We start from the raw sequence: 14,930 nt of genomic DNA on the forward strand, positions 1-14,930 counted from the left end.
CCTTGGTCCCTGTTGAAATTTGGGGACTTTTGTGCTATGGATGCATCAGCTTTCAGTGTATTAATCTTGAGTGTGACATATCTCATGCAAAGCTAAATTTTGCCGCAAGTGAGCACACTTATCTGTGAAATCAGCAGGAACTGAGAGATCTAAGCATCTTCCAGGGGATGTGTGTTTAGCAGATTGTAGGATCAGACCTCAGGAGATTGAAATGTTTTTATTCAGAGCCGTTCTGCAGTGTTTAAGAAGCTATGCATCCTGAAGACATTGTTTCCCAGTTCCTAACAAATCACTTTCTGGGAGACTGGTAGAGTCTTAAATGCAGCATGGTAACTGATCATAAGCCATCTAGTTTGATTATTCTAACACAGGTTTAGCTTTAATCCATTTTGAATACTTGGAATTGTATTAACGACTCTCTGACCTTCATGGCGTGTAGGGCATGATTTGATAGCCAAAACTCCAGTATGTTTGCTCATTAATCAGTCTGCCTCCCCCATCCCTCTCCTCATTAACCCTGGTATGTCTGTCAAGGCCAGCAACAATTGCAACACTGAATTGTGGCAGCCTGTCAGGAACTAATGATGGGTCATTACTAGGAACAAAGAAAACAAACATTTAGCTGCTTTATTCACCAGTCTTAGTTTAAAAGGACAAATGCTGTGGGGGAACAGTCCTGTGACCTTTAACAATACTGTCAATTGTCAGGGACTTCTCAAGTAATCAATGAATAATCAGTGACATTCAGTCTTTGCCGTACAAGGTCCTTTTTGACTTCTACCTCAGTGAGAGGCAGGCTGTGGCTCCTGAGTGCTTCCACTGACTACCTGGTGCTTTTCCCAGGAAATGTTATAAAAATATTGTGTTTTCTCTTTTGTGTGAGGGGGTGTTTTTCGGTCTGGGGTGTGTTTACTGCATGCATTTGGTACACGCCTTTTCTTCAGCCATGAATAACGAAACAGAGCAATACATTAATGCAGCACAACAGCTACATACTGTAGGGGTTTTTTTTAACCTTTTGGACAGGCACGTGTTTGCCACAATACACCGAGGGGTATCCAGGTTGCTACGGCTCATTTGGTTAACGCTGTCTGCTTCTATAGCTCCTGAGCCATTCAAAACTGAATGTCACTGCTTGAACTAACTAGGCACAAATCAGCCTTTCTCCTGTGCCCCTTTTCATAGTGTGTCAGAAATGTCTGAGCTCACTTGGAGGGTGAGGTACAGCTTCAAGGTCTTTTTTAAATGGAAAAAAGTTTACATGAAGAACTAAATTGATATCATTTTATCTCTTTCTTTATACTGTTATAATCCCATGAGGGGTAATTAGCCATGTCAGTCTGAAGTCAGTCAGAAGGCAGGGTACCTTTATAGACTAAATACATAAGAGAGAGAGAGCACAAGCTTTCCTGAACCCAAGTTTGCTTCATCAGATATGTAGAAAGGAATATGTAGAAAGCAGACTATAAGGAGAAAGATATTAGAATACAAAGACAAGGCAGGTGGGGGAGACAGAAAGAGAGAGAGATAAGACGAGGGGGATTGTGCTAGGAGATACAAGCAAAATAGCAGTACTAGGCCACTATCGATCCTCTGGATCATGGTGTACGTGCGAGAGGTCTAATCAGATGCCTGATGAATCCTTTTGTGGTTTACAAGCCCAATTCAAGAGCAACACAGCTTGTTGCAAGTTTCACAGATCCATGTGTTGTCTGAGTTGGAGTCTAAGTTCGCAGCAAGCTGCTTTCTTCTTTCCGTCCTCTGGATCAAAACCACTTCATATTGAATTTCACCCAATGCCAGATGTTCCCTCCAGGTTGGATGGGATTCTGAGTGCTCCTCCCAGCTTTCTACATAGATGTCGAATGACTTCATGTCATTTTGCATACATTGTGGTACCACCATAAAGGGCAACTCCACTTTCTAGAGCTGACTTGAATCTCTCTGTACAAAATATTCTTGGGGATACAGTCTCCTCCAATTCTCCTGCCACAGCGGATCTTACTGCAACCTCCTCTTCTTGATAATGGTTTCTAAGTGTGTCAGTCCTGTGCACTCCAGTCCCTCTGTGTTTGGTATTCTATCTTCCTACTTTATTTTCAGGATCTTCTGTTGACATCTCTTGTGGAAGCTGTTCAGTAGGGTTGTGCAAAGCTTTGGTCACTGATTGGATTCAGCGGAGATTCAGCCCGATTCGGTGACCGAATCTGTGAATCTGAATTGAATCAGGAGACCTTTTAATCTCTCTGAAGCAAATGGGAACTCTCCGAATCGATTCAGAGAGATTCAGTGAGTTGGACATAGACACAGATTTAAATGTTTTTTCTACATACCTCAAGGTACCAGGCAACTCATGAATGCTGAGATGGTAGAGCAGATGGAGCGTACCACAGGAGTGCAGGGGAGTCCCTAGCTCACTTGGCAGTGGACCCAGAAGTGGACCAAATCACCCCTCTCGCCCCCCGGCTCAGCGACTGGTGCCTCCTGGGTCTGGGGAGGCACCTGGGATCCCCACCATGGCTGATCACTGAGCCGGGGAGGTTGCGGGGGGGCTCCCCCACATGCTCGGCAGCAGACCTGGAAGTGGACCAGTCGACTTCTGGGTCCACCACCGAACAAGCGGGGGGCCCCCCCATTTTCCCGTGAGATGCTCCATCCACCCCAGCATCACAGTTCACATGCCGTGCCTGGTACCTCGAGGTATGTAGAAAAAACATTTAAAGCTGTGTCTATGGCCGAATCACAGATTCGCCGAATCAGCATTGAATCTTCAGATTCGGATTCGGCCAAATTGAATCAGGACAGTGATCTGAATCAACAAATCAAATCACTGTCCCCCAATTCGGGCCAAATCTGAATCCGAATCGAATACAGCCCATTTCTCACACCTGTACTGTTCAGACTCTTGATGTGCCTAGCATATGTAGTCCATGTTTTTTAATCATAAAGTAGGGATGGCAGCACGCAAGTCTCATAGATTCATATCTTCACCTTAGCTGATAGTTTGCTGTTACTCCATGCAGGTTTCTGTAATAGCCCAAAATTCTTAGCTGCTTTTCTGATTCTGTTAGTCATTTCAGTCTAAAGATTCCTGCTGATCATAGAACCCAAGTAGCAAAAACTGTCAACGACTCCAATTGATTTATCCTCCAGAGTGATGTCAGGTGATCACAGTCTTCTTGAGACTGTAAAAAGCAGTAAAACCCTAAGAACAAAGGGCTCTCAAAAGCGAATCAAGATAATGAGTTAAGAATCCATAGTCCCTGTTTAAACTGTACTTAACACGGTCCAGTTTGTGGATGATTTCTTGTTCTGCAGTTTCCTATTCAAACTGGGTTTTTTAATTTTTTCTACCTGATAACAGCAATCCTGAGCAATCCTACATGTATAGACACATGGGGTGCAGACACATGAACAATTTACTGAGGGGCAGAAAGAGGCAAGAATTCACTGCATATCTCTGAAGTAACTGCCTGTGTACCCACACTTACCCTATGCTTAGGGACCTACCCAAAATGAGGCAGCAGACAGGTGACTTTGCAGGCCGATCATGGCACCAGCCACCATTTGCATGGACTTATCAGGGGCTCCCCCACACCTCTGTTTGGCTGAGGAGCCCCAGTGTTCCCACCCCTCGCCACAGATTGGCAGGTGGCCCAAAAAACACAGCATAATAACCCTGATTAAGCCCATGGAAACCATTAATTGACACATTACTAAGCAATCTAAGGATTCAATTAAACTCTAAACTGAAATATCTTATGAAATTAAAGCTATACACACCATGAATTGTAACTAATACCGTCACCATACTTTATTAATGATGTTGTAAAAAGGAGTTTAACAATACTCAAGACAATGGGCCTTATGTATTTCCAAAACTGAGTGCTTATAAAGATCGTGAGGTTTTTATTTAAAAATACTATAATTTGTAGTTCTCTTTTGTTTCTTTTTTAGTTTGGGCCTCTGGACTTCTCGTATATAAGCTTTTCCCTGCAATTATGAAGACTAGAAACTCAAGGTCTTGTTGCACATTACACTTAGGACCTGTTAACTGCACTTAAAATGGGAGCATTCAAGCAGTAAAACACACGCAAAGTGCCATCCTAATGTAGCAAAGTTAGGACTTTTCCAGCAAGGAGTATCTCCAGATCATATTACTTAATGAGTGTCGAGCTAATATCCAACTACTCCACAGAGTTAATATGCCCAGGAGACTCCAGTGTGGTGTCGGTGCTGGGACCAATATGTAGCTTCAGTCCCAGCCTCAGCATCACACTGGAACAGGTTCAAGACTGTTGCTCCCAGATGTTTGTTGTTCCCAGCTCACAGCACAGCAGAGTCTTCAAGGGCTTTGGCACTTAAGACATGTTTCATTTAGGTCATAGTAAGCATTACTGTGTGACTGCTCAGAAAACTTTCCAACTCATAAGTAATGCTTACTACAATCTAAATAAAACATGTCATAACCGTAACATGTAACAAGGCCCTCACTCTTTAATGAAAGCTGATTCTATTGCATCATTCCATGAGCTGGGGCTTTATGAATAGCTGTCATTCCTCCTGACCTCTTCTCCAAGCTCTAGAAAAGTAGGACTGCATAATAATCTTGGCTAAAAAGTCATTTTGAGCATCACCAAGCTATAGATCTGGTGACTCTGATTTGTGTGGCTTGTTTGAATTTACTTGAGCTCCCTGCGCTTCTGGATGTAGAAATTTTGCCTTCTTGAATTTACCTTCACAGCCTCACTCTGGGAGTCGCACACCTAGGTTTGCAGCTGCAGAGCTCACAAGAGGAGTGATGGGGGATGTGTTCATGCCCCTCAGGCCCTTACTGCCAAAGGCCAAAGACATAAATAACCCATTCCGCTAACAAATGCAGTTCATTTCTGTCTACCAAACAGGGCAATTTAGGCCCCTATTATACCTTCTTCCCGTCCTCCTCCTACAGATGAGAGTGTCTAACAGCCCTTTATTATATAGCATTGTACCATTAGTTACTGTGTCAGAACATGTGTAGATTAGAAAATAAAGTTTTAAATGAAGCTTTACTAGCTCTCCTTCAGGTTACACTTTCTATTGGAGAGCCAGATGCCCTATAAGACAGTAATGACCAAAATTGAAGCCCTTGAAGCTAATACTTTTGTTTCCATATCTTGCTGACAATCCTGGTAGCCATCCCCTTAACTAGGCATCTCTGAATTGCAAGCACTAATACGGCAATGCACCCAAAGCCATTCTTTATAAAGAGAGGGTGATTTCTGAGGCTTCACCTAAAATTTATGACCAAGTTTCAGATTTTTCACTGAAACAAGACTATTGTCCCACTTGTTTTCTTCACAAAGCTACTTAGTCATGCAGGATAAGTCAAATGGCATATTATAGGTGTCAAAGGGGCTGTCAGCTACTATTTAGTCAGGACCAAACTGTTTTGAAAATAAAATAAACTGGCTGATGCCTCTTGAAGGAAACCAAAAGGTTAATACCTCTCTGCACAGACTGTCTAAATGGATTAGGCGGTGCATACAGTCCTGTTATGACCTCGCTAGAATCCCTGCTCAAAAAGACCTAGGACTCATTCCACTGGGTTGGCTGTTTCCCTGGCATATGTTCAAAATGTGCCTTATCCAAAATCTTTTGGGCTCCTAGACTGCCCTCTTACTGCACAAGGAGCAAATGTTAGTTTCTGAAGGACACTGCTTCAATCACTGTTGCATAAGCTTAGCTCCCTGGCCCACCCCTTCAGGGAGGTCACTACTAGGTGTCTCCTAGGCTAGGGACAGACATTCAAAAAGACTGAGCCTGAACTGATTCAGTCTTTGCAGGTTAGTCTAACCTGGCTAGGTTAAATCAGTTTGTAACTGCACAGACATCCCAGACATGCAGGCACCTTCCTGCAGTGGCTCAGGTTAGAAGCTGTGGGGCGCTAGAGCAGCCCTCCCTTCCCTTCCACAGTACTGAGCCAAGGAGGGTATGGTCAGGCCCTGCAGTATGCTCTGATTAGCCTAGCAGGGAATTAATAACAGTGTTTATCACCCCTAACTCAGTGTTTATCACCCGATTAAGAAAACAACAGAAGGACATTACCAGCTACCTGTTGATTCTGCCTTTGTCCCTGTCTGTCTCAGCACAGACCATAGCCAGCATGTGGTCTGATAGCTAATACACAAACACCTCTCAGTAAGGGAGAGTGGAGGGGGAAATTCCTGCTTAACAGGGAGTGGTGATGGGGAGGGGAGGGAGCAGCCTGCAGTCTCTGCTGAACTCCAGCCAGGGAACAGAAGGGAGGGGCCAACTCTGCTGTGGAATAGAGAGCCCCACCCAGCCCAGAGAGCATGCTGGGATGCTGGGGGTGTCTGGCTTAAGTTAAACCAGGAAGGGGTCTGGGACAGACATTGCATAAACCAGCTTGACCCAAATCAGTTAAGTCTGATACTACATTCAACCAGGTTTATCTCAAACCAGTTTCAGCCATTTTCAAACTGGTTTATGTGAACTGAGCATCTGTTCTGTTACAGGTTTAAACCAGTTTCTGAGCACTTAAACTGGTTTATGTGTAATATCTGTCCCTAGCCCTAATGGCACGATTCTGTGGAGGCAATGTCAGGAAGGAGAAAAGGAAGTTACTTACTTATCTCATGTAACTCCTGTTCTCTGATTGTGTTGTCTCCACAGAGCTGCACTGACCCCTCTCCTCCACTCTGCTTCTGAGCCTGTTTACTGTTGAGGTCTCCTGAGACAGTTAGTGAGAAAAGTCTGTTCGGGCACACACCCTCAATTGTCACTGCTCCTAGCGGTTCTGTGACTGCAAACCTAGGATTCCTGGCAGTACGGCTCCATGGAGCCAGGGTCTGAGAACTCAAGTCAGGAAAGGTAAGCAATGCCTGTTTTCTTGGGGCCTTGTCTGACATCTTGCCAGCCAGCTTTTTCATGCCTTCTGTAATGTTACTACTCCAACCTATTTTAGCAGTGCACTGGATTGAATGATTAAGATTTTAAAAAATAACTGTCTTTTGATTCTTCCGTCACCAGCCTACCTCCCCAACGACCCCTAACAAGCCAGTAGTGCCGCTGGAGTGGGCATCTGGAGTGGTACCAAAGCCTGACCCGACCATCATTAACAAGCACATAAGAAAGCTAGTCGATGTAAGTAGATGAAAGCATGTATCACACTGAGGGGACAGTGGCTTCTCTTGTCTAAGCTTTCAAGCAGTATACAAAAGCCAGGATGAATTTCAGTTTTACAGCAATTGTGATACAGCAAGACTTATTTTAATTTTAATCTAGAAACCCAAGACTGACTGGACTAGCAAGACGACGCCCTGGTGCTAAGGGGTAACTTTTTAAGAAACTTTGAAACCTGACTTTCCTTCCACTGGGTTCAACTGATCAAGTACATTGCAGGTGCAAATTTGAGAAGTTGTAACGCAGACTCCCCTTCTTGTACCTGCATTTGGATAGTTGAAAACATATGTACTCAGAAACATGGACAAACATCTTAGCAGCCTTTACAAACCCTTCTGGAACCTAAGCCATAAATGCTAAACTATTTGATATTTGTGCTAATTTGCTAGAAAGTTTCACAATTCTTGGCACCAGTGTGTCAATGCAGCTGTTTAACAGCTTAAAAATCAAGCCTGCCAATTTTGTGCTTCAGGACCGAGAAACCCAAAGTGAAATTTTCTTTTTTATGGGATCTGACAAACTTAATCCAAAATGCCAGACTTAATTTAATATTGCTGTCTCTCAACAAGCCTTCTGGAGAGAGAAGGCCTTTTTTCATCACCTTTGAACATTCTATTTGTGCTACTAGCCACTTTTCCAGTCTTCTGCATGACAGTTTTCCATTCCTCAGCTCCAGCTGATTCTAGATCACAGGGTTGTATGACTGGTTTGTAATAGTTTTTAGCTTGCCAGCCGTTGCCTGAAATTTGCTCATGTGACCCTGTGACTAAAATATTAAGTATGTGCTAATCGCTGCCGCTGCATATTTAGGGGTTATTTTTGCTGAAGTAAGGAGGGATCCCACTGAAATCAAGGACATTTTTGCCATTTGTTTCAAGAGGAATTGGTATAACAACTTTATTTATGAAATACCAAAGGGCCACTCTAGATGTTCAGGTAAAGTTGTGATAAGAACTGGTGTGCAAAACATACAATCATGCCTCCTGCCATGCCACATGTGTTTAGAAAATAAAGATCCTATCACACCTTATTGCCAATGCACGCAGAGCTGAGGACCATGATCCCAGGCTCCCCCTGCACCAACATACTAGTAGCAAGCTGCTATGGCTAGGAGTCCTGAGGGATGCTACCATGGATGGGTATCTTGTCAACTGATGGGACTCCATGGTAACACATGGGGTAGTGCTGTGGGTGGGAGTCCTGCCAGCTGTGGAATTGCCAACTGGGAAGGGCTTGGTGCACCTTTGCAGTTAGGAGCCCAGGGACATAGATCCTGCTACACATGCAAATTAAAGCTGTATGGAAACCAAATATAAAGTTGTTATACATTTTCCAGCTCTAACTTTATAGCTGGTTGGGTCTTTTTAAGGTGTGATAGTTAATTTACATGTGTAGTCAGTCTAAAATAATTGTGCAATTAATCAGGGAATTGTGTAAGACATGTGTAGAGGGGATCAAAGCCTATAATTTGATATCAGTCATTCCAATGGAGTGGTACCTAGATCTGAATTATCCTGATTTGGGATTTCCAAAACAAAAACCAAGAGAGCAGGTTTCTTCTTCACATCATATTCCACCTGCTTGAAACTCCCTCCCTGTAGGGCTGTAATATATGCCCATATTATACTATTTGGAGAGCCCTCTAGCAGGAATTCTAATTAGTGTTTCTTCAAACAGGAAATGCCTGTTAAAAAGCCTAAAACCCTAATGGGCAGGAGTGTGTGCATGTGTTTAGAGAGAAGAAATTAAAGCCTGGTAGATTGTTAGCAGAAGTACTCAACAGGTCTAACCTCTTTCAGAAAAATAAAGGCCATGTGTATGCAGTATCCAGCATTCTCCAGCTTTCTCTCATTAGCGCACCCTACCTCATGGGTACTGGCTGTCTCACTAACGCACCCTACCTCGTGCGTACTGGCTGGCTCTCTCCACTGTCAAACCGCTCCTCAGATCACCTTTTTCCTGTGACATGTTTCATCATGCACCCACTTTACACAGAAGTGGGGAGTAGGCATACTACCATACAGGGGTAGGTATTGGCATACTACCCTGTGCAATTCAAGCTACAGCGCCTTCTCACTTGCACTGATGCTTTTTCATTGATCTAGGTCCTGACCTCTGTTACCAAACTGTAACCTAGAATAACTCTGTTACTTCAAATGTTGGATTTATATCAGTATAAGTGATGATTTAGCATCTTTGGGTAAAATACATAAACCATTTGAGAGCAGAGGCCAGAACTACTGAGTGTTACAGTAGTGCCAGCCATACTGAGCCAGAGACTCAGACTCCCTCATTTGCTATTCTCTCGAGCCATTAATCTTTCTTTCTTGGCTGTCCAATGAGATAAGAGGGACAGGGAGTAGAGGCTGGCTAAAACTTGCCTGTAGCTTAGTGATTAGCACACTCTGTTAGCACATGGGTTCAGACCTAGTGAGTGGACCCAGAACCCAGGTCTCTCATGTTCTAGGCAAGTCCTTAACTACTTGCACCACTTATGTAAGAGAAGTGTTTACTTACACTTACAGTCAGTGTTGCAGTCCATTAGGTAGACATGCTGGTTCAGGCAGATGTTTCCCTGTTCAGGCCCTGAATCCTACTGAGATGTCTCCCTCTTACACTGTCAAGATCAGGTTCAAGTATGGCAAGAGCAGGCTGGGTGGTGCAGGTGGTAAGGAGCCAGGTTGATACTCCAGAGGTTATAAGTTTGAAGTCATAGCAGAAGTACAACCTGTCAGATTTCAATGAATCTGCAAATTCTGCTAGATATGTTGTTACAAGCACATGAAAAAAATGACAACACTGTAGTTTTTTAGCATAGGTTGAGGCTCCCCACAGAGAGAGAGGAGAGCTACTCATCTCCTGGGTGAAACTGGATCCTTCACTGAAAGAACCTACAGACTGCCCATTGAAAACTGGGAGAGCCTAAGAACAAGGAAGTATGTGTCTCTACAGACAAAACAGGATCCCACCTCTCTTTGCCTGGTTGCACTGCCTTGGAATAAACAGAAGCTGAATCAGGGACCAAGAGGCTGCAAAATAAGATGTGGCTCTCTGGACCTATTAAAACAAGTTTCCTATAAGGAATCAGCACAGTTTGCCTTATAATTGAATGGGCATAAACAGAAAAGTATTGAAGTGCTAGTAACTGGCATTTGATAGAATTAATTCATTCAGCAGTTCCTAGTTAATGAGGGTGGACATTTAACTTGTGTAACTGCACAACTAAAGGGCTGATTTAGTCATAAATGTGTATAGACTGGATTTTATTTTGCCATTATGTTGCCAGTGTCTTTCTTCTATTTTGTTTAGAATCACGTCCTTCTATTTTTCAGTCTGTTTTTAGGAACTATGATCACGACCATGATGGCTATATTTCTCAAGAAGACTTTGAAAGTATAGCTGCCAACTTTCCTTTTCTGGACTCCTTCTGTGTACTGGACAAAGACCAGTAAGCTTTTTTTCTTCCTTTTAAAATTATAGAAAAGAAGAGATGCCTTCCAGACCTCAGCTTTTTTTTTAATATGTGTCTGGCTTCTTAGCCAGCAACTTGAAGAGCAACATCAGCTTGATGAATCTTTCACATTATTATCATTACAATTATTGTTGTTGTTATTATTAGTATTATTATTATTGTACTCTCATTTACTTTATTTTTATTATACTCTCATGCTATACTTTTCTAGAAGACTTCCAGTTTGGTGTCCGATCATACTGGGCCCTGTATAAATATCTTGTCAATGATAGTGCCTGTCCGAAGTGCTCACAGCCAAAAAGAGGAGCTATATCAGTTGGATGAAGGAAATGAGTACGTTGGCTGTGAGAAGCACAGGATGAATAACAAATATTCTAGGACAGGGATGTCAAATTCACCCCAGGCCCTGGGCCAGATCAGGACTATGGGGCTTCTCCTGGGTTGGATCTACAAAGCAAGTGGCTGTAATGGCAGCAGCTCTGTGGCAGTGGCAGAGGTCCAGCAGTGGTGGCAGCAGGGGTCTGGTGGTAAGGAAGGTGGTGTCAACAGCGGGGGTCTGGCAACAGTGGATTTCCGATGGTAGGGTCTGGCAGTCGCTGGCAAAATGGCAGTGGGCCAAGTAGCTGCAGGGAGTGCTGGACTGTGCTAGCACAGCTCTTGCTTACTCTCCCCAGCCACCAGCAGCCAAGTCCTGGAGGCCTGGGGGGGCGGGGCCCAAATTCTGCAGCAGGCCACACAAACCCTAGTCATGCCACCAACTTCCATGAGCCTGGTGGGCTTTATGTTTGACAACCCTGTGCTAGGATGTGCACAGTAACATTGTTACTTGAGAATTTTAGAGGACTGAGGGTGAAACCAATGAACAGTGAGACTCTTGTGGTCACAAATAGAAAGCTTTATTGGGATATGCTATAGCAACGGTTTATTTATATCAACATGGACAGTGTTTATGTAGACTTGGACTTGAAGGAAGGTAGGTCTGCTGGCCAGGAATCACTGCTCCTTTGCAGGCTTTTGTTGATATAGTTCTTCTTTCAGAGTCAAGCTCATGGAAGCCCAATTTTATACAACTTGACCATAAATTATATACCTAATGCAAGATTCTCCTATTTGGTTACCTTTTTGTGCTGAACCAATTGCCATTTATTTTCTTACATTATAGGGACACACCAACATTAGTTACAGTGCATACTCAATGTTACACAATCCTTCTTTCACAATTTTACTGCACATGTGCTATCATGGCTTTTACTTATGTTGAACTAAGCCAGGCCAGAACGAGCCCTACATGGCAGGTATAGCCTACAAACCCCTCCTTGCCAGACAACCCTTTGAGTTTCCGTTACTACCCCTTGTTCAATTAAAGCATTTATAGTTTTGTGTAAACCTGGTTCAGCCTTTGTTGGATACTTATACTGTCTCTGGGGTGGGGTATCAGGTCCTGCACTTAACAACTTCAACCTTAATTGTTCCACATTCCAACTTATTAGGCTTTCTTTAGCCTTGAGGGCCACACACGTATGCCTTGCTGCAATTATCCATGGAAGTTCTTCCTGTTCTCCAGCTGATTCTCCCAGGTTACCTGCCATTTAATAGAGAACTGTGCTATTAGCCAAGTCTACACCTACTTGCAGCCTTTTAAAACTATCTATATCCACCATTTCTTGCAACCCTAATTTCATTATTCCAAATGTGCCGTGGGCCCATCAAGTCTTTATTCCAAATTGCTTTACCTGAGAGGTGGGTACTAATGATTCTTTTCTGTTTAACCCTTCAAGCTATTTCTCCCTTCCTCACTTCCAGCGTGAGAAGGGGGCTTCTTCTACACTTACAGTTGAAAACAATGCACCCATGTTTATTAACATTGTTTGCCTGGGTGCCCTATAACCAAAGTCACTTTAAAATCTTATATCCACTATTGGATGCCTCCAGTTGTCATATTTTATGGATACCAGGAAAAGGGGGTGATTGGACACTGGGCAGTCCTAACATTGCGGGGGCAGGGCACTGGGTTTCAGCTCCTCCCCTCCTTCATGGCTACCGAGCTGCTACTACTGGAGTAGTTTAGCGGTGGGTAAACCATCAATTTTTTTTCCATATCTAATTAACTGGTGCCATACTTCCGTTCTTCATGGATTTGCCTTTTCTTAATCTTTCTGAAGGCCCTCCTTACTTCTTTCCTTTTCCCCCCTATTGACTGCTCCATTCACTCTGGCCCATTATTACTGAAAGTAATGGCTGCCACTTTTCCTATTTTGTTATAAGCCCTGTTACTATGCTGTACTTATTACAGCATAACTTGAATAGCAGCCCATGCTGAGTTTGCCTCACACAATAAGAAGAGCTTACATTTTGTTTCCTGATTGAATCCCATGAACAGGAGTTGTTTATAAAGTGGATTAGCATCTTTAACATGTTTGCCTTAGGTATGAGTGTTAGTATCAACTGCTACTTGTAAAGCTAACCAGAATGTATTAGCAGGCATCTTCTCCTGGCTTTTGCATATGCTAGGTCATGGTTCCCAGCGATTCATTGTTCCCTATGAATACCTATTCCACATCCCTAAGAAAGACTAATATATTCCACTTCTTTTTATTTCTTACTTCTAAGGATAAGAGGGACCTGTTGTCTTCAAGGGCAGCCTTCACAATTTTTGCAACATCTCCAACCATTAGGGTTTTGGACTCTTGCAATCAATATAAAGAGTATAAATAATCCCATAAATTGTCCCCACTCAGGAGTCCCAAATTTTTGGCAATTGCAGTAGTTTCTTGTCTTGATAGGAGCTGGGGGATGTGAGTAGTCACCTGCCCCATCCCCCTCAGCTTGGGTTGATACCTTGTTAATAATGGGGGCCATGGGGCCTGGTGTTACTGAGCCATTGCAACTCCTTCTACAAACGTGTATACAGAGATGGTTGATGAGGGTCATCCTCATAATTATAATAGTGGGGTATGAGTCTGGGCCATCACCATTCCAATTTTCTAACTTGTTTTTGCTAGACCTAGCTCCCTCTATATGTTCTTCCTGTATTGTTGCTATAATTCTCCATGACACCCCCAGTTTAGCTTCTAACTCTTTTATGCTCTGATGACATTGGCTGTGGTTGGGTCCAGCCTTGTTCTGAGAATCATTCAGGACTGCCCACACTGCTCCTTGTGCATCCTGTGCCTTGCACTTCCATGATTCCATTTCCCTATCAGCTTTCCCTTTTTGGTCCTGTGAGATTTCTACTCATTTTTCCACTGTTGTGATTTCCACTGTGTTCTTCAAGGGTGTCCTTTGCAGCACATTCATCTGTGCCCATGAGATGACCACTTTTTGCTGCAGTTTTTCTGCCTTATCTTTTTTCGCCCTGTAACCGTTGCTCCTTTTGCTGCATTTTCAGAGATTTACACGCCAGTAACAGCCCCTGATGGGCAGCTTGTTTTTTTGTCCCTCCATGGCTTTCATCCAGAAACTACCCAGGGAGGCCACTGATTGCACAACTATCCAAAGGCCAAATCTGTAACAAGAAGCTTAGTACTTCTGTTACTTTCAGAGGAGAAAGACTGCAGACAGGGCTCAGGTAGCACTCAAAGGAAGATATCTGGCTGGGGTTACCATATTTCCAGTACCAAAAAAGAGGACACCTCTTGGGGGGAGGATGGAGTGGAGAGGTATATGGAGTGAAGAGGAGGGAGAGGTATATGATGGGGGAGGCAGTGATATGCCCATGCCCCGCCTCTGCCCCTCACTCCTAATCTCCAGACCCCTGCCCCCGCCTCAGCTCTGCCGGTGCCCCTCACTTCTGACCCACAGCCCCCTACCACCTCCCCCAGCCCTGCTAGTACCCCTCACTCCTGACCTGCAGCTCCCAGTCCTGCCAGTGCGCCTCACTCTTGACCCACAGCCTCCTTCCAGTGCCCCTCACTCCTGACCTGCAGCCCCTGCCCCTCCAACCAAGCTGCCCATGCAGCTCCCATGCACACGTGCACTGCACACACTGTTTCTCTTACCTGGGAGTTTGCCGGGGCCCATGTGCAGAGCATGTGACCCCCAACAGCCAGTCACCTTGTCTGCTGCTCCCAGCCCCAAGCTGTCCTAAGCTGCTACTGCCCAGGAAAGCAGAGGCAGAGCAAAAACCCAGATATTTGTTCCCATTTTAAAAACCTGCCTGGACGTGAGGACAGGGGGCCAAAAAAGAGGACGTGTCTGGGAAAACTCAAACATATGTTAACCCTACATCTGACTGAAAGGGGGCTGGTCTAGGAGAATATATAAGTCTAGGGCC

General features: G+C 44.0%; 1 protein-coding gene across 5 annotated transcripts in view; it reads left to right on the top strand.

Annotated features, from left to right (window-relative positions):
- The window catches only part of RASGRP3 (RAS guanyl releasing protein 3), a 113,682-nt gene that overhangs the window by 78,828 nt on the left and 19,924 nt on the right, over positions 1–14,930 (top strand). For all 5 annotated transcript variants that reach the window (XM_006273182.4, XM_019500643.2, XM_019500639.2 and 2 more), the window contains 2 exons: positions 7,033–7,146; positions 10,518–10,633. In XM_006273182.4, the coding sequence (XP_006273244.2) occupies positions 7,033–7,146; positions 10,518–10,633 (230 nt within the window). The remainder of the gene's footprint in view (positions 1–7,032; positions 7,147–10,517; positions 10,634–14,930) is intronic.

This window comes from Alligator mississippiensis, chromosome 1 (assembly GCF_030867095.1).
Source record: "Alligator mississippiensis isolate rAllMis1 chromosome 1, rAllMis1, whole genome shotgun sequence".
Classification (NCBI taxonomy): domain Eukaryota; kingdom Metazoa; phylum Chordata; order Crocodylia; family Alligatoridae; genus Alligator; species Alligator mississippiensis.